Below are 19,398 nucleotides of genomic sequence, written 5' to 3'. Positions count from 1 at the left end.
TGTAAACCTAGATTTTTGGCAAAAAAAATTGGATAAAAATAAACGAAAAAAAAAATAGAGAATCAACTTTTATTTAACTACCAAGTCCAAAAAAAAAAACCAAAAACTTTTATTTAGCTACCAGTCAAATTTAATGTTTAGATTTATAATTTAAAATTAAAACTTTATAATTTAAAGTCTAAAATATAAGATAAACAAAAATATTTTTAAAAAATTAAATAATATTAACTGAAAAATTTAAATTACTTAAAATTACTGTAATAAATATATAAGCATTTACGCAATTAAACTTAGTTTACAAACTTGTTTTCTTTAAGTAGATAAATAAACAATCTCAATATGTCTTAATTTTTTATTTTAGACATTATTTTAATATTAATATTGTTTTATAACTAACATGTATTTTCTTAATTAGAAAAATAATTTAAATATATAATTAATTAATAACAATTGTATTTTTATAGGATATCAAAATGTTTAGTATATGAATAATGTTATTGATAAACAAAAATTACCTTTTATTTGTGAATGTTTGGTTCAACCTATTAATTACTCTCTCTTATAAATAAACTGTAGTATAGTATTGTCTTTAATTGATAATCATAATAATCAAGTAGTTAAATATATAATTACTTGTCACAATATTCGAAATAAATTATGAAAATTAAATTTGTCAAGGGATTATTGTCATGATTTAAACATTTGTAACATGAGTTTGAACAAAAGTATTACAACAACCACAACCAATTTGGGCGGCTGGGAGCACTTCTCTCAACCGCTATATATTAAAGCATGACAAAGTTTTTAATCCTTAATTACTTTTAGTAAAAATTAAAGGAAAAGAAAAAATCACCTTCATACCAAAACAAGCTTCAGGTATTTATCATGTATGTTATGATCGTTACTGCAATTCCCTAAATTCCCCTATTACATATAAGCGTGAGGATTTCATTTAGAATTATCAAGGTTGATATATACGTCAGTTATTTCATTTTATTTCTGACTTTGCTGAATTGATTAGATTTATTGAAAAGAGTGTGTGTTGAATACAAATAATAACCAAGTGCAGTTTTCATGTCTGAATTTGACACAAACGACATTCCATCTACTTTTGGTGAGTTCTGTTTTTAGTCTGAAAAAATATTGAATACACAATATGTATGTTATTAAGTTGATATGGTAATGAACAACATACATACATACAGATCCGTTTGCTGAGGCAAATGCTGAGGACTCAGGTATCGGGGCGAAAGATTATGTTCATATCCGGGTGCAGCAGCGAAACGGGAGGAAAAGCCTTACAACAGTTCAAGGATTGAAGAAAGAATTCAGTTACTCCAAGATTCTTAAGGACCTCAAGAAAGAGTTTTGTTGTAATGGTACTGTTGTCCAGGACCCTGAGTTGGGCCAGGTATATATTTTAAAGATCAATTTAAAGCATTTTTTTACTTGAGGACTAAATTGACGTATAATTTTTTAGGGATTATTTTGATCATTAATCTCTAAATAATTAATACTCTTTTAATTTTACAGCATTTGTTATTTGAATTATAAATCATAATTATTAAAAATTCTCAAACTATCATAATTCTTTAAGGTTTTTAGATTTGAACATTACATGCATATTTTTCCAATAGTAGGAGAAGGGAATAACACTATATTATGCAGGTCATACAACTTCAGGGAGATCAAAGGAAAAATGTTTCTACCTTCCTTGTGCAGGTGAACGTTAAATAATTAATAATAGATGGATTCTAGCAATACATTTTAAAAAGTATTCTTAAATAATAAAAATATTATTTTAATTTTATTTTTTTTAAATAATATATATAGCTACTGTAAAGTAATTAACATACCAGAATGACCCTTAATAATATCATAGTTTTAAATGGGTGTTGTAATCTATAATATAATAAATTCCCATGTTGTTATAATGCAGGCTGGCATAGTAAAGAAGGATAATATCAAGATTCATGGTTTCTAATTAAGTACTTACTACTCAATAGCAAAAGATTGTAAATCTAAAACTCAAGCAATAGCCAGCTTTGCGTTATTGTATGTTAGTTCAAGAGGCCTATGTGCTGTAATCATCTACTCTAGGTTTCTTAATTAATCATTGTATTATGTAGTAAAAGATTATTATAGATTACTTATATACGTGTGTTCCCATGCAACCATTTCGAATAAATTTCTCACTTTTCTTCCCCTTGTGCATCACTTTATCTAAAGAATCACTCCACCTTTCACTTTTTCAGAGAGATGTATAATACATTATCGAATTAATTTGGTAATGAAAATTTTCAGAATTAATCTTAAGAACAACCCTCTTTTTAAAACAAAAAATAGTTGTTATTTATACGTCGATGTCATTGTTCAAGACATAGTAGTTTATATATATTTTATTAACTTAAATTTTGAGTAAAAGTATTTATAGATCGCATCATATATACAAATCTGAGGTATTTATATCCGCAATATGATCGAATTGATCTGCACTCTAAGCAGATCAAATTGAAGATACCACATCTATATATTTAAAAATTCACACTAAATAATAAATAATTAAATAATATACGTTGTATTTATGTTTTATTTTAATTAATAATTATTATTCATATATGTAGTATTATTTTATGTTTGTTATTTAAGAAAAGTTAGTTTATTAATATTTTAGGAATAAAAATATTTAAAACTTAAAAGAATGAAAAAAATTTTGATTATAGTGAAAAATAGATTTTATTGACTTTTTTTTTATAGAAATAAGTTTTTTTAATATTTTTATTTTTTCGATATGTGTGGATTGAATCCAAATATAATAAACATGGATATTGAATTCAATTTAATCTAATAAGGTTAATGTAAATCAGATTGAAATTTTGAGTATATCTAATATGATTGGATTTACAAATACTCCTAATTTTGGGATAAATATTATAAATGTTATTAGATAATTATTAAAATATATAATTTTGTCTCTAATATTTTAATTAAATTTTAATTTTATTCCTAATATTTAAAATATTATATATATTTCTATCTTAAATATTCTATTTGGTTCTATTTTTGTATTCGGTTAAAAATTAATTTTCTTCTAAATTTTATTATTATTTTTTATTTTTCTTATTCTTCTATTATTTTTATTTTTAAATTATTATTATAACTACTACAATTACGATTTTTTTGCTACTTAAAAAATATAATGAAAAAAAAGTTTTTTAATAAATTTTAATCAAAAAATTAAAAAAAGATAAAATAAAATATTTGGAATAAAAAAATACATTTTAAAAATTAGAGACAAAACTAAAATTTAGTCTAAATAATAAAAATTAAGCAATACTTTATTTTTTTAATTTTTTTAGACATGTGATAATATAGTTTTATTAACTAATTATGTGAACATAAAAATTAGTTAATTATATAAATATATATTAAAATATATAAAATAACACATATAAGGATATACAAATTTGGAATAATTGATTTAGTGATTAGTTTTTTTTATTCAATATGAAATATTATAATTCAGTTTTTCTTTCTTTTTGACTCATCTGAAATTATTGGAGAGACATGTGATATGACAAGTGACAACCTACCTTCTCCCACCGAGTCAGCAACCACATTAGTCATCATTTGATTACATGCCATAATAATGGAAATAAATTGTTCCACTTTATTTGTGATTGTAATAAATATATAAGCAAAATTAAACATCATAGGGAACTTCGTTCCATATAAAAAAGCAAAAAAGAGGTATGAAACATGCGGTAGGGGTGGAACAAACGTAACTTGGTCAAGAAATCAGAGGGAGCAAATGATAAAACGTGATGGGCATTATTTTCCTTTACATTGAAAGAGAACTAGTGGTGAATAATTGAATATACACAAAAATATGTTAATGACTTTTGTTTATAGAAAATTTTTTAAGTGTATTGATATTTTAATAATTTTTAATTATTGATCTTAATTATAAATAATATAATATAATATATATAATTAAGATCAGTACCGGTATATTTAAAAACTTTCTTTCTCTATATATCTTGTGAATTCTTTTCTTTTCAGAGAGTTGGTGTTTGTAGATTTAACTTTGTGCTGATCACAAATGTAAGCAAATTAAGAATATATTTGTATCAATAATCATCAGTGTCAATTTGCTTGCTTCATGGCTTCTATTTTATATTTTCAAATATTATTTTTTTAATATAGTATAATTATATACTTATTTTATCATTTAAATTTATTGGTCCAAAATTTACTTACACTTGAGTTGTTGTTAACAAGTGATTTAACATTAGCATTAATAAATTAAACATATTCTATTAAGTGCTATTTTCTTCACTTGCAATTTGTAAATTTTTTTCTTTTCTTTTTTTGACAAAAAGAAAATCTTGACAAATAAATTAAATATATAATTTAGACTAACCATAATGTAATATATACATATTAAACAATTAACAGGAATAGTATATTTGAATACTTGGTACGGCTGCACATTTGACAGGTTAATAACTAATTCGATATAAATCATAGCTCTATTGAAGATGTCGTTGACTAATGAATTCTTGTATATACATGTAAAGCTAGATTCAAACCCTCAACATTTGTTTAAGGGAACGAGAGAACTGATTATTCGACCAATTCAAATTGATTTATATTTATACATTGTGTTTTTTTCTTTTTTTACTTAAACCACACTAGAAAAAGAAACAAGCTTAAAGAGCAAAAGAACAAAAACCAGCAGCAGCTATAACCTTTCACCGTTCCATAAAATCGATAACCAAGAGCAGCAGACACAATTTTCCTTCAAAGCTTTAGCTTTTCTGGTGTTGATTCTTAACAACAAAATTAATTGTATATTATATTTTATTATGCTTTTTCTCTCCCGTTTTTATATTTCAATGATCTAAAACATTTTCTAAATTTATTATTTACTTTCAACTAACATGTATAGTAACATGGTAAAGCTCAACTACCTAAGGGTCACATATACGTTCAACTACCATTCTTCATTCTTCTCTGTACTTTACTATAGCCATTTTATTGTTCCAGTTCTACCATTGACGTGCCTTTGATTAATTAATTAAGAAAAAAGAATCACTCGGCTTCTATATATTAATAGCAACAAAATTCATAACCTTCCTCATCCTCTAACATATCTTTCACTTCCGCATCTATCTATATATCTTTTTGTTGAAAATTATTTTTGACAATGGACGACATAGATCACTCTTCTTCTTCTTCTTCTCAACATGTTTCTGCAAACTCTACAGGTATATAAATATATAATAATAATCCTTTAATTTTGTTATACTCCATTTCTTCTAATTTATATAATATAATATTCCTCACTAGCTAATATGTAATGCTTTCTTAGCTTGTGTTAATTACTACCACTCTTTTTGGTATTTTAATATTGGATCGAATAATTATATAGATTTTATTTAATTGAGATCATATTGATGATTACATACATATATACTCTTCTTCTTTTTTCTGTCTCTAATTTTATGAGTTATATATGATGACACAATATAATTCATTTAGATTGATGCAAGTGATGACTAGTGCTTTATTTTTGGAGAGTTTATATTGTGCAGAACAAGTGTCCAATCGAGCTTCCAAGGTTGAATTTTCGGAGGATGAGAAAACTCTTATTTCCAGGATGTATAAACTTGTTGGGGACAGGTCACTATATATATTCTTAAATTTGTATCGTATTTTTAAGAAGTTAATTTTAATACACTGTAATGTAAAATAATTTTACACGTATATTTAACTACGTAATGTACATAGTAAAAATAGTAAAATACTTTATACTATCAGTACATCAAAATTAAACTGTATTTTTAAATTAAACACTACATAACTAATAGTAAAAATATAAATAATACTACATATCTAAGTCTTTTTATGAACCAAGTCTAATCAAATTAAATAATAAAATTTAGAATAATATTAGTCATAATTGATTTTTGTTATGTTAGACCAATTTGATTGGATTTGATTAACAAAAGAACTTGAATATGTAGCATTATTTTAAAAATATAAATGTTTTTCAAAACATAGTAATATAAATAAGCTTAAGAAAATAATAATATATGTTGTTTTAATTAATTTCCATAGCAGGTGGTCCTTAATTGCCGGAAGAATTCCCGGAAGAACAGCTGATGAAATAGAGAAGTATTGGACTTCAAGATACTCATCAAGAAACGAATGACTAAATTCTGCCACAGAAACTATACTCTTGGCTTGGAGCAAGAAATTTTTGGGAGCTCAGTGAATTTTAGTTTGTGATGATGAGACCCAAAACAAAAGAAAGTGTGCTTTAATATAATTTAGTACACGTATTTTTATCTGTATTTGGGTTTAAATTTGACCAAAAATGGGGTCAAGCAATTACCTTAGAAGTTAGAAATTAAAAGCTGGTGTTTGTGATATATTGTGGATCTTTTAAATGTTACTTGGCGTGTATGGTTACTTTCAATTTATAAATTATAATCACTTATCCACTTGCTGGTATTAGTATCATCTTCATTCTTCGATATAAAATTATAAATTATAATTAGGAGATACTATATATATTAATTTTATGTACATTTTGTATATATATAATTTTTATTTTAATATTAAAATTAATTGATAAAAATAACAAATATACACATATAAATATAACAAAGAATAGTATAAATATAATTTCTTTAAATAAAATGGTTGGTGTAAATTTATATTAGTTCGAAAAATATTCAAATTTGTATTTTTATTTATTTGTAGGTAAATTCTATGACGTAGAAAGAAAGATTCTTTTACATATGTATGTTTGTGTTGTCAAAAGGATAGTGTGACAAGTGTTTAGAAAGAGAATAATTGAAGAGATAAGATTTAACATGTTGCAAGTAAAATGTAGTATATTTTGTCTTATATAACATGAAAATGATGTATTGATTTTTTTTTGTGATTAAATGATGTATTAATTAAATAGGCTAATTATATGTATGTTAATTAATTATTAAAGATAATATTAGACCTTGTATGATTTTATTTATTTTTAGATTTTTTGAATGTACGCTTTCTCTCTCAAAAAATATTAACTTTACACACAAAAATTTATTAATATTTATTTATTTTAATATATACCTTTTTTTTCTTTTTGATGACTTAAATATATTCAGTTTCACAAAAATAATTAATTGAATTTTTCTTTTTTATTAATTTTTTATCTAAGTTAATAATTTTTCTTCTAACTCATGTTACTTGAAAAAGAGAATTCAATTAATTATTTTATTTATATAATAAATATCATCTGAAAAATTAATTTTTACACACAAAAATTTATTAATATTTATTTTAAATTAAATTAATGAATGTATAATATATATTAGAAAAATTATCATCTTTCTTCAACACATTTATATACCTTTAAAGAGAAACTAATCATATAATTTTGTTAAATCTATTTAGATATACTTTTTTAGTTTAATAAAATAATAAATATTAAATATTCACTCAATAACATAGTTTATTCATTGTAAAAAATTAATAATTTAATTATAAATAATAAGTTACATCTAAAATATTCCAATAATAACTTGAAATATTTAATTTTTTTTGAAATATTAATTATTAAAAGATTTTTCTTTTTTTAATATTTGAAATTTTTTTTAATTATTTTTTATAAACAACTGTAAATAGATATTTTAATGCAAACAAAATAACAAGATATTGTCTATATAATACCAAAAAATAACTATATTTTTTTATATTTCTCTTGGTGTCTACCATATTTTACTATATTTTTTCTATATGTCTGGTGTTATACAAATTTTGGGTGCATATATTTTTAATGAGTTTAATTTTGGTGTATTGACCGTGTAGAATGTGTTTTACACAGTCGTGTAATTATATTTGGTCTTTTGGATGATAATTCACACCGTCTATAAAAAGTAATTATTTTTGTTAATGTAGTGTTACGTCATTAGATGTAAATATAAAATTATTTTATACTAACACTACATTAAAATTAAATTTATTTTTAATTTCTCTTTATAACAAAAAGCAAAATTTCTTATTACAATTTTCATTTTTAAAAAAAATTAATTCTCTCAAAATATATATTCTCTCTTTCTGCACCATAAAAATGACAATATTACAAATACTATTTTGCTATCAATATTTTTTAAATAATTAAATATAAATTTTTTTATTAATTAAAAAAATTTAAATATAAAATAATTAATAACAAACTATTTTTATAAGATGTCAAGAATATGTGGTGTTTGAATAATATTTTTTTATAAATATCTATATGTATCCAGAATAATATTGAGTTATTGACAGATATATTGATATAATATTTAAATTAAATATATATAAATATTATCGTTAATTTAAATGTATGTAAATAAGTAAAGTTATATGTTTTTTATTGGTTAAAATATGTAAATATATTTTTATATTTGTGAAACTGAATATATCTAAGTCATCAAAAAAAAGGAATATATTAAAATAAATAAATATTAATAAATTTTTTTGTGTAAAGTTAATATTTTTAGAAAGAGAGCGTACATTTAAAAAATTCAAAAAATAAAAAAATCATACAAGGTCTAATATTATCTTTAATAATTAATTAATATAAATATAATTAGTCTATTTAATTAATATATTATTTACATGTTACATAAGACAAAATATACTATATTTTACTTACAATATGTTAAATTTAGTTTCTTTAATTACTCTTTTTCTAAACATTTATCACACTATTCTTTTGACAACACAAATATACATATATAAAAAAAATCTTTTTTTCTATATCATAGAATTCACTTATTTGTATGTAAGTCAAAATAATCATATTATAGGGATCATGGATAGCGGTTACATACATAGGTTCCCTCGGTTAAAATGTCCTAGAATTTTAACTTATTCAACGTGACAAATATATACACACTACTTAAATTCTTTATCGTTAACACATTAATACATACCTAATGACATAGTAACTTAGTAAGTTAAATGATTAGAAATATTTTTAAGGATGACAATATTATTATTGGTCTACAATTAAATTATATGATAATTAATCTTTTGTTGACTTGTAAATTTTGACGGGTAAAAGTGTAAAACAATGTACTCAAAGTTTTACCTTTTAAAAAATAAAATCAAAATCTTAATACTTAATTAAAGGAAAGACTGATTAAGAATATATATTAATGGATAATATATGAATTAATTTTTTCTACAATAAAAAAAGTTAGTAAAATAAAAATTGAGAATATTATTTTTAAATTAAAATAATAAAGTTCATACATAATATAGTTATATTTTTATAAATTAAATATATAATAATAGTAAACATAAAATTTGTTTATTATATTTTAACTAAAAAAATTTGAATTTGAATTTTTAAAATAGTAAGAATATTTTTTTTATAAAGTATATAATAGAAAAGAGTAGTGCTAGGAAATCAATAACTTAAGTGTACAATGGGTTAAATCTTTGGTCCATGAATAAAATAAAATCATCCATACTATTCAGAATAACCATCCGGATACCAGGATAAAATGAAATCACCCATACCATCCTGATTTTGGCGTTCACCAAAGATCGAACTCCTGACCTTTCGGATCTAGAACTCTAATATCATATCATGAAACCACTCATCCCAAAAGCATAACTTGATAGAATAATATAACACTAATAATTATATTTTAAATACTTCCTAAACCTCTATTGTACGCATTGTACGCATAAATTATTGACTCCCTATACTTTCCCAATAGAAAAACATTTAAGTAAAAAATGTGGACCCTAAATTTTTTTCTGTATATATAATAGAAGTTTGGTGACATTTTTTTTAAGTATATGCTATGGTGGTCATTATTATTATAATGATTACGACTTTATAATTTGATAACATTTAAAAGATATTATTAAAATTAAAATAATATTTTTTAAACATTTAAAAAAATTAATTTCACTATTTTGCAATAGATGACAAGATCCACTGTCGCTGTTTCTCTTTCTCTCTCTCTCTCTCTCTGTCTCTGCATCGATCTGAATAATGAGGCACGTTGGAGCTGATTCGCCATGAATAATATGCACCTTCTTTTTCTTCCAACCATACATCAAATTCAAACCTTTTCAACCTGCAAATTTTGACTCTCTATTTTATTTATGGAAAAGTCTAGGGGCCAGCAATTTTTGTGATTGTTAGCCATCACCTAGCCATCAATGATGATTTGATGGTGTAAGATTGGTGTGAAATTTCATCCAATGGCTCACCTTCCTCTGCTGGTCACATGCTGGCCAAAATTCAATAAAACTGCTGGCCCCCTAGTATTGCTCTTTATTTATTTCCTTCACTGGTTTTATTTTTTTCTCTCAGCTTCAATCAAATTCAAGGTTAGAGATTTATTTCCCCCCTTCGAGATTCGGGCGTATAACTATGTCGCTTTTTATCTTTTGGCCTGCCATGTTGTATGTTCTGTTAGATTTGATTTTCTTTCTTTATCTCTCTGGTTCTTTTAAATCTAGCTAGATCTTGTTGATTTGATATTTGGTGTTGCTTCCTCAAGGAAATGGTAAATTTTAATATTTTTTGTTTTATTGATTTTTTTTTTTCAGTAAAAATAACAGCTTGCGTATAGCTCGATCGATTTCCTTATAACTCTCTTGTTCAATGTGAAATTTTGAGAACAACTGGTGTTGGGCTGAATGTTCACCTCTGACCTAAAATCATGTGGTTTTAGATATCCAAGCTTGGTCTTGCTATGCTGCTTGAATTTAGATCCTTTTTTCAGATGATCAAGCTGTGATAATTTTATTGCTACCTTGCTTGTTTTTATTAGGAGTTTGTGATCTTACAATAGATTATTTGAAGAAAAATCCAAGCTATTGATTGGCATTTGGCATGACTTTTCATATTTTGATAATTTGATACTCATGCTTTTTGTCACGAAATAGTGCTATCCATGATGCTCAAAAGCATATTATACTGTTTCTCTATTTCCATGTGTCTGCTTCAATTCTGATAGTAACAAAATTTCCCATTTGATTGTTGGGTTATTTAACTAGCAAAGTCTTGTAAGTCTGAAAGTTGAATCTATTTGCTTATAGATGAGTTTAGTTGGAGTCTTGGAGAAGCTGGAGTTCCTGCTATTCTTTTGGTGAGGAAAAAATGCCAGTGAAATGAAATATATTAGCCTTTTAAGGTATTCTTCATAGTCACAGGGTATGGATAGATGGTTGAAGTTGGAAACCTTTGTAAGTAGTGAGTGCTAGTAGCTTGGTGTTCACAAATGTTCTTGCATATGCATTTTGTTTATTGAAGCTATTGGCAATGAGATTATCAAAATCGTGGTCTGAGGATAGTCCGTAATCCCATTTTGCATCAAGTCGAATTGCTAAAGCTCAATTCCATAAGCCTCTTGGACAAGGAGCACAAAATCAAATTGGCCTTTCAATTATCTTTAAGAATTTTTATGCATTTAGAACTTTCATGTTAACTTCTTGTTTTCCTCAATGATTAGATGCTCAGATAGAGAAGTTGGTTTCCGGTCTAAGGGATTGCTCGGCAGTTCCAGGCCCCAATGATGGTTAGATATTATAGGTGACAATATTTGAACCCCTGAATTGCAAGTCAGGTTCACTTGGGGTCACAACCACCTCTGCGAAATCAACTTTCCATGGAAAGTTGTTTTTGATAACTAATCAATGATACTGCTATAGCTATGGACATTGGACAATAGGTGGTAAGGCTATCAAAATTTGAAATCATTCTAAAAATTAGGTGATAATGCATGAGATATTGTATGATGAAAGCACAGGCAGGAACAGCACTTGAGTGCATATGTCCAAGCTTATGAAATGAGCTATTTGGCTAACAAGAAAGGCTATTCTATCTGAAATCAGTTACCATAAATGAGGATGGGATCATGAAAGACTACTTAACATGGTAACATCAACATGAAAGAAGCAGGTAAGATTGGAGTCTTACATCTTTTAAGTTTTGCTACCATTGTCATCTATTAATGCTTTCAAGGTTTGGTTTCATGTGATCATTCTCAGCCATTTGAATTAGTTTTAGTAGGGTATTTGACAAAATTCAGGCTTACCTCAGTGTATGCATACTTGCATCTGTTTTCCTGAATCATTAATCAAATATTAATCCTATTCAATCATCAATCCAAATATATTATATATGTTTAACCAATTAACTATTCATAGTTCACAGCTCCTGCCACAGTCCCTTTTGAAGTTGCAGTTAAATAGACAAAATGATGGATGTAAATATCAATTATATGACAGAGTCATGGTCCATGTATTGCAGAACTAATTTTTCTCTCAAGTTGTCAGTGAAAGGAGAGAAAAATTCCATATCTTATGATTCATAAGATGTTCAATTATTCAAGCAGAGCCAGTTTGAGAAAGGAAAAGTATCAAAACCAGGACAAATCACAGCAACAAAAAGATTTCGTGTATAATTTTCTCGTAAATGTTATGTAACATATGTTTTCCTATGTTTGAGTAAGTCACTTTCTCTTGTGGTGATCATCACTTCTTCCTTGTTTTCAAAATGGGGATCACGATAATGGCGGCGATGATCAAGACCAGTATAACAGCAATGATCATGCATTTTCTTGACCTCTTTTGATAACTCTTTGCAGTTTGAAGAGCATCGTTTCCCAATCTAACATGATCAGTTGCGTTTGTCACCTGTCAAGTAGAATGCCATTTTGGGAGGAAAATGCAAATCTGATTAGTAAACTAAAATGATAGACGACTTTTCTGATTATCCAACAAATGAAGATTACTAAATTTCCTGCTGCAAAACATGAACTTGGGATATTATAGCAGCTTAAAAACATTGTGCATTATTTTTAAACAATTATATGAGAATCGAATCAAGAAAATTTTTTGTCAAAACTCGAAAGACAACACACAACTCTGAAACCACTTCACAATAATACAGATTTTAGGATTTAAGGTATATATTGACCATTATATGTATACACCAATATCAGATATCAATTCAATTATGAGTATAAAATATATATTAAAATATAGTATATTGAAAACATACGAAGTAATACATACATATATTCCAATCCATGATGGAAAGTCTTGAAGATAACTAGTTTATATGTTGCACAAATTTAAATTATTGAATATTATACGGCATAATGCGCAAATGACAATTTTATTAGGTAAATTACTCACAAATTTAAGAAATTCATAGACATGTTTGATGTAGATATGCATATAATAATATACCCAATGTAGAAAAGTGCTTTGCTCTTTTCTTTTTATTTAGGACCATATTTCAGCCATTTTATTGAGAATTGCCATGATAAATGGAGCATAACCATGATTTATAAAGATAAGAAAATCTCCTAACCATAATAATCAGATTATGTTAGCATACAGCAAGAAAAGATATAAAAGTTAAAAAGGAAATGATGAAACTACGATGATAATGTGCTGGTATTTGCTAGTTACCAGCATACCCTTTTTCATGTTTACATGGCTTCATCCAATATATAACATAACGCATAAAGCGGAATGTCATGTAAATGTGATGCTCAACAATTTTATTTTCTAAGCAAACAAGAAGGGCCTTCGATTTTAGAAATTTCTAAGCAAACATTACATATGATATTTTTATTTTTTAAAATATTTTTCTTAATTTAAAAACAATCAATCTTCATTTGCCACTTTAACTTTACTCTTTATCTTAGCATTAAACTTCTGCCTTTATTATTGAATAATAAAAATGATGCATAGAATACTACCTATATATAAGATTTGTCTGCTAGCAAAATAATTTCTCAAAAATTGAGACTTAATTCCATTATACTCAAAAATTAGTTTCATCACTTAATAACCATTCTAAATCAGGCATTGTTTTCATAGCAACTAAATTGAAGAATAAGGGTTTGTCTTTGGTTCTCACAACTTTCTCAAATTCATTTGGTCTTACCGAACATGTAAATTGGGAGAATTTTGGTTGGAGTGGGAAATAGGAATTTGATTGTTATTTTCAAAATAAATTGGAAGACAGAAAATAAAAAGTGAAAAGACAAAAAAAACAACTATACATTGTGTACTCAAGTCTCAACCCTCCAAAACTTGTGCGAGAACCAAAAGCATTCTTCAAAGGAAAGAATACTGAAACTACTTTTGGAAGTTAAGCTACCCTGGTTCAAAATACTCTTCTTCAAGTTTTCAAATTCTAAATCTAACTCTACTTTTCCTTTTCCAACACAATACTAAGACATAACTCAATCCTGCACATTTTACACCAAACTCAATACAGAAACTTAATTTAATCTTAGTCTCTATTCCAAATGCAGCCAAATGCAGCCTAAGAACATAAGAACTAGTGACTCGGTGCTAAAACATGGTTGTCCGCCGAGTACTGGCCCGGCGGCAAACGGTACTCTAGCATAAACCAGTAAACAAGGAAGTAAAACAAAAAGAGAGAGTGCACTGTCGTTCTAATCAAAGTAATAACACATGATTAAATCTACCAAATGGAAGAAGCTGCTGCTTTAGAATGGAACATGGAAATATACTTTTGAAGGTATATTAAAGAATGTGAATTTCATATTGTGAGACACACCAATGTATATAATAAGGTCAGAAATCAACACACCAGACATATCAAGCATCATATTCAAAAAAAAAAAAAAAAGACTCGAGAATCCTGTGCTAACAAGTCGTCCCGCTTCACTCATACAAATGCTTTACTGAAAGCAACTCAAGGAACGAAAGTATATTGACAAGGGATAAAAGGGCCATGATCAATTGCCCTAGCTACTCTTCCAAGGATGAAGAACGCCAACAACTATTATAGCTACTACTATCAATAGTATAAGGATGGCGATGCACGTCCATTTTCGAGTGTTCTTCTGGAGTTTCTTAGCACCTTGAAGTGCCGTTGTCCCCCTCTGGACATGATCGACTGCGTTGTTGACCTGAACAAGGCTCTCATTATCGCAAACTGAACTAGACATTGCCTGCACTCTACATACAAATATACAGACAGAAAAACCGAGGTTGTGAGGGAGCATGAACAAACCTGGCTTTCGATGTTGTCTAAAATCTCTCCCTGAGCATCAACCAAGACTGCCATGTCGAGATAAATCTGAAATGATGAAATACGATTGGCATATTCATAATGGTATCATCAACTTAATTAAATATTTAAGGCTGAGATTTTTATCCATGCAAACCTGGTGCAAATCAAGAAGCTTTTTCTCAATTTCTTTCACAGCATCATGTCTCTCCTGAATTTCTTCTACTGTGCTTACAACCTGTAACAACCAAGAAGCATGAACAGTTATGAACAAGTTCAACCAAAAGATTTGAATTTCACCAAGATGCTCCTAGATACATGCAGCAAAAGAGAGAGGAAAAAAAAGACGGAAGGGGGGGGGGGGGGGGACTAATCTTATCTTTAATAATGTGAAACATCACTTCACTTGATGCAGCTACTACGCTTTAGATAAAAAAAAAAAAAAAAACTTCATAAAATCGTGATGAAACATTTCGCACTTTCGCTAATCCCCTCCTCTTCTGAGAAGAAGGCAGAGAGACAGATTGACAACAATGATGGCATAGCGCCATATCAATTTTCAAATTATTTTTTTGGGGGGGACATTTCAAAACAGAACATAAACCAAGTACCTGTCCTCGACCTGCTTCTAAAATTGCCTTCTGGAAGATTTGTTCACTATTTCCAGTTTCAATCAGGTGATCAATTGTCTAAGACAGCCATAAAACAGCCAATTACAACAAAATCTATATGCAGTGTATTCTTCATCTCAAGTAACAAATTCACAAGTGAAGCTCACCTCATCATCTGGCCTAGTTCCAGTGACTGTCAAAGAAATAATTCAACCGCAAAGTGAAAACCTTTTCAGAAAAATAGTGAAATAGATCGAAGAACAATATATACTACTACCATAGGACAACAAAAGTGAATTTATCAAGGAGCTGAAAATGCTCAAACCTGTAATAACTCTTCTCTCAACAACCTCACGATATTCATCTTGTATTCTTTGTCTAAGAGTCTAGAACATAAAAAACTTCTAAGAATATGGACATAAATGGAGAAATACAACTGATGTAAGGTGCTAAAAATGTAAACATACCTGAAACTCTGTCATTAGATCCTTGAACCTTTTAGTTAAGGCACTGCAATTTCAAGATAAAATAGATATTTTAGCTTTTTAAGTTGTTTCATCATATATACTAATGAAGATAAGTAGTATGTGCTCCCAACATACTTTGTCATATTCATCCTCGCTCTATCAATACCCGTTCCCTTCTCACAACCAGGCTTTTTTCTGTTGTTTAAGTTCTGCAAATAACAAGACCATATAAAAAATTCCTCATATGTTTGAAATTTCAGGACTGAAATCTACTAAAACAACATCAAGTCATTATCTTCGTCTCATTACATCTCTGTTTATAGCTTCTATTTTTGTTTTGACACCATGTGCAATCTTTCCAACTTCATCAATATCCTTCTCCATTCTCTTCTTGATAGCTGAAAATGATGTTGCATTTCCATCAGTGATCATAGAGCATTAAGTTTCAGTCACACATAATGTCCTAATGGAAAAGGCAATATATTTAAAAATTATTGATTTGATGCAATATGAACCATGAATATTTACATAGCCAATATTGATGCCAGAAAAATCTCACACATCATGACCCAATTCGACTCTCATGCTTTCGACTAATATATAGGGGGAGTTTGCATTGCAATATACCTTTCATAGCAGATGCTTTTGTAACGGCTTTTGATTCTTCATTAGCTTCCTGCAACATTTCCATTTAGTAACAGCTGTAGATGAAACCTAGCTAACAACAAAAAGTGATAACTGATGGTGATAATAGGTACCTTTAGCTTTTGAAGTAGCCCAGAGAGCTTATCGATTTGTTTGTCGACCTCATGGATCTAATAACACAATAAATAATATTAGTAACTTCAAATTATTCAACTGAAATATTGAACAAACAGTTTGAACAAAACAAATATTATATACATGGAGAAACTAACCAATTTCATTACACTCTTAAACTAACACTATACTATTACAAAAAAGAATCAAACAAAATATTCATGATGGGAAGAGGAAAAAAACTGCAATGGCAAGTTAAAAACACCATCAAAAGACTACATAGCATGCACATAGTGGTTGTACCTGCTTATTAAAAGCTTCCATTCCCAGATCAGAGTTGCTTCTCTGAACCTGCATTCCCATTTCAATATCACCTTGTCTAGAAGGCTGACCATGATTACCTTCATCAGCAAACGAATCCTACAAGACACGAAATCAAAGGGGAAAAAACATTTAAACTTTGATCTTAAAAGACCACAGCATGATACATAATCTAAGTAAGCTCCAAAGTTACTAAACGATAATAAAACAAAATAGTAAAAAAAGATCCCAAGATCACTATCAGAATAAATCCAAAAATCCCAAAACATGTACCAAGTGCTCTGTCTTCCACTCATTAAGGTGGGAAACAAATCAAGCAACGATGTAGACTAGGAAGCATCAATAAGCATAGCACAACAGAGAGCACAGCCACTTCAAATCTAAATAGGGATCCAAAACATGATCCAAGTTAAAGCAACACACCACTTTCAAGGAATAAAATTTAAGAAGAAGAAGAAGATTCCACTACCAAACACCGTAAAGCACTAAAAATCAAAGCTCAATACAACAAAGAGTGATTAATCCAGGTCCTTACCCTATAATTCAAACCTTAATAGCATTGGAAAAAAAATCCACAGTACTCCCAAGTCATAATACAAAGAGGTTATCAAATCCAACAGTAAGAACAGAAATTTGCGATCCAAAAACGTAAACTTTAGCAACAGAAGTACAAGACCCAGTTGTCAAAATTGAAAATTTTTTGTTGCATCGGAAAGGGGCAAATCAGAAAGATGATTTAACTTACAGTAAGAAGGTCGTTCATCTTGAAAATATGATAAAATCAATCAAAAGGGAGCAGAGTGAGTGACAGAAAGGAATGGAATTTGCAATGAGATGATACTGAAAAAACGGATACAATTGTTTCTTTTTGCCCGTTGGCCGGCGAAACGACAGCGAAGCAAAGAGGCAAGGCAAAAGGTAAACCCACGAAGAAAACTATATTAACAACAATGGCACTTTTTTTTTTTTTTGTCTTTCTTGTGTTTCCAATAATTACTTCCAAATTATAATTAAATATTTCAAAATTTCTATTGTCTCACTTTCTCTGTTTTAAATTTTTAATAATAGTAGTCACCAAAAAAAAAAAATTTAATAATAGTACACACCTAAATCAAGTTATGTTATAGAAAAGATTAAAGAGTCAATAGTTTTTAATGAAAAAATAGAAAATTAATAGTATTGACTTAAATATATTAGTACTTAACATTTTTCTTCTTTTATTAACCAGTCAATTAAATATCTATACATCTATATAAATGTTACTAATGCATTCAATTTAAAATAAAACTATATATCAAAGAGAAAATAATTTTATTATATATTATTATTTAATCACATATAGTATCTTTTCAAAAAATATTAATTAGTTATATATATTATAGTGGAGGTTTATTTTACTTTATTTTGACAAGAGATTTTTTATTTTTTATATTGATGATATATTATTTTGGGTTTAAATTATTTTCTATTGAAATTCTTAAAAATAGGGTTAAAATTTTTAGTAATATTTTTTTTTAGTCTGAAACCCATTTTAAATAGATTTAATTGGTTAATAAATTAATATTTTCTTTCTACATAATTATGATCTTGCAGAGATTTTATACCCCCATCAAATTGTACTTTTTATATAATATAATAACTAGAAATTTTAATAATTATAAAATTAGTTAAGAGCTTAAAGGAAATGTTTGACTCTATCCAATAATCATTTTAGAATTATTTCTATAAAACTGTGAAACAAAATAAATGAAAAAAAAAAAAACTAAGAAAGATCAAATTTGTTAGAGGAGAAATGAGGTCTGTGTGAGTACTAACCAATGGATCACTTACTTAGTAGGCCCATCTCTACCTTTTAGGTTCGCCCTTGGGCATTCCGATTGAACACTATTTTCAATTTGTCAGTGGTTGAAAGAATAAAATTGTTTCCAAATGTCCACATTGAATCCAGCTAGAATGAGCTATATCATGACTTGCCAACGGTTTAACTTGAGAATTTGGTTTTGACTTTTGCGTATGTTTTGTTTTAGGATTTGGCTATGGTGGTGAAAGTATAAAATGATCCTTAAAGGACACTTTATAATGATTCTAAATGTGTGGCTGTTATGCAATCCGTACAAGTGAGTATGTGAATTTATATTCTCACCCAAAATTTATAATAATTACA

At 27.4% G+C, this 19,398-nt stretch overlaps 3 protein-coding genes and 1 long non-coding RNA gene across 8 annotated transcripts; 3 read left to right on the top strand and 1 right to left on the bottom strand.

Annotated features, from left to right (window-relative positions):
- Positions 1-811: 811 nt before the first annotated feature.
- Positions 812-2,204, top strand: LOC112707018 (protein translation factor SUI1 homolog). 2 transcript variants are annotated; one of them, XM_072200094.1, is made up of 5 exons: positions 812-876; positions 1,022-1,114; positions 1,206-1,411; positions 1,669-1,722; positions 1,940-2,204. In XM_072200094.1, the coding sequence occupies exons 2-5, from the start codon at positions 1,075-1,077 to the stop codon at positions 1,982-1,984; spliced, it is 345 nt and encodes a 114-aa protein (XP_072056195.1). In that variant the 5' UTR covers positions 812-876; positions 1,022-1,074; the 3' UTR covers positions 1,985-2,204. The 2 variants fall into 2 exon arrangements, with proteins under 2 accessions (XP_072056195.1, XP_025614349.1); XM_025758564.3 differs by having other exon boundaries at positions 826-1,114.
- Positions 2,205-4,748: 2,544 nt separating this feature from the next.
- On the top strand, positions 4,749-6,528 carry LOC112707019 (MYB-like transcription factor ETC1). 2 transcript variants are annotated; one of them, XM_025758565.3, is made up of 3 exons: positions 4,749-5,270; positions 5,598-5,685; positions 6,124-6,528. In XM_025758565.3, the coding sequence occupies exons 1-3, from the start codon at positions 5,210-5,212 to the stop codon at positions 6,215-6,217; spliced, it is 243 nt and encodes an 80-aa protein (XP_025614350.1). In that variant the 5' UTR covers positions 4,749-5,209; the 3' UTR covers positions 6,218-6,528. The 2 variants fall into 2 exon arrangements, with proteins under 2 accessions (XP_025614350.1, XP_025614351.1); XM_025758566.3 differs by having other exon boundaries at positions 4,810-5,270; positions 6,127-6,528.
- Positions 6,529-9,988: 3,460 nt separating this feature from the next.
- LOC114924318 (uncharacterized) lies at positions 9,989-12,555 on the top strand. 2 transcript variants are annotated; one of them, XR_011864779.1, is made up of 2 exons: positions 9,989-11,977; positions 12,329-12,555. It is a non-coding gene; the product is annotated as an uncharacterized lncRNA (long non-coding RNA). The 2 variants fall into 2 exon arrangements; XR_011864778.1 differs by having other exon boundaries at positions 10,033-11,977; positions 12,233-12,555.
- Positions 12,280-18,272, bottom strand: LOC112707014 (syntaxin-132). 2 transcript variants are annotated; one of them, XM_025758562.3, is made up of 13 exons: positions 17,980-18,272; positions 17,217-17,333; positions 16,913-16,969; positions 16,782-16,830; positions 16,464-16,552; positions 16,290-16,363; positions 16,155-16,197; positions 16,013-16,073; positions 15,855-15,880; positions 15,688-15,765; positions 15,234-15,314; positions 15,080-15,145; positions 12,280-12,714 (listed from the first exon to the last, which is right to left on the bottom strand). In XM_025758562.3, the coding sequence occupies exons 1-13, from the start codon at positions 17,995-17,997 to the stop codon at positions 12,553-12,555; spliced, it is 921 nt and encodes a 306-aa protein (XP_025614347.1). In that variant the 5' UTR covers positions 17,998-18,272; the 3' UTR covers positions 12,280-12,552. The 2 variants fall into 2 exon arrangements, with proteins under 2 accessions (XP_025614347.1, XP_025614346.1); XM_025758561.2 differs by lacking the exon at positions 12,280-12,714 and adding an exon at positions 14,549-14,975.
- Positions 18,273-19,398: the final 1,126 nt, after the last annotated feature.

Source organism: Arachis hypogaea, chromosome 8 (assembly GCF_003086295.3).
Source record: "Arachis hypogaea cultivar Tifrunner chromosome 8, arahy.Tifrunner.gnm2.J5K5, whole genome shotgun sequence".
NCBI lineage: Eukaryota > Viridiplantae > Streptophyta > Magnoliopsida > Fabales > Fabaceae > Arachis > Arachis hypogaea.
This window is presented reverse-complemented; position numbering and strand designations above follow the sequence as displayed.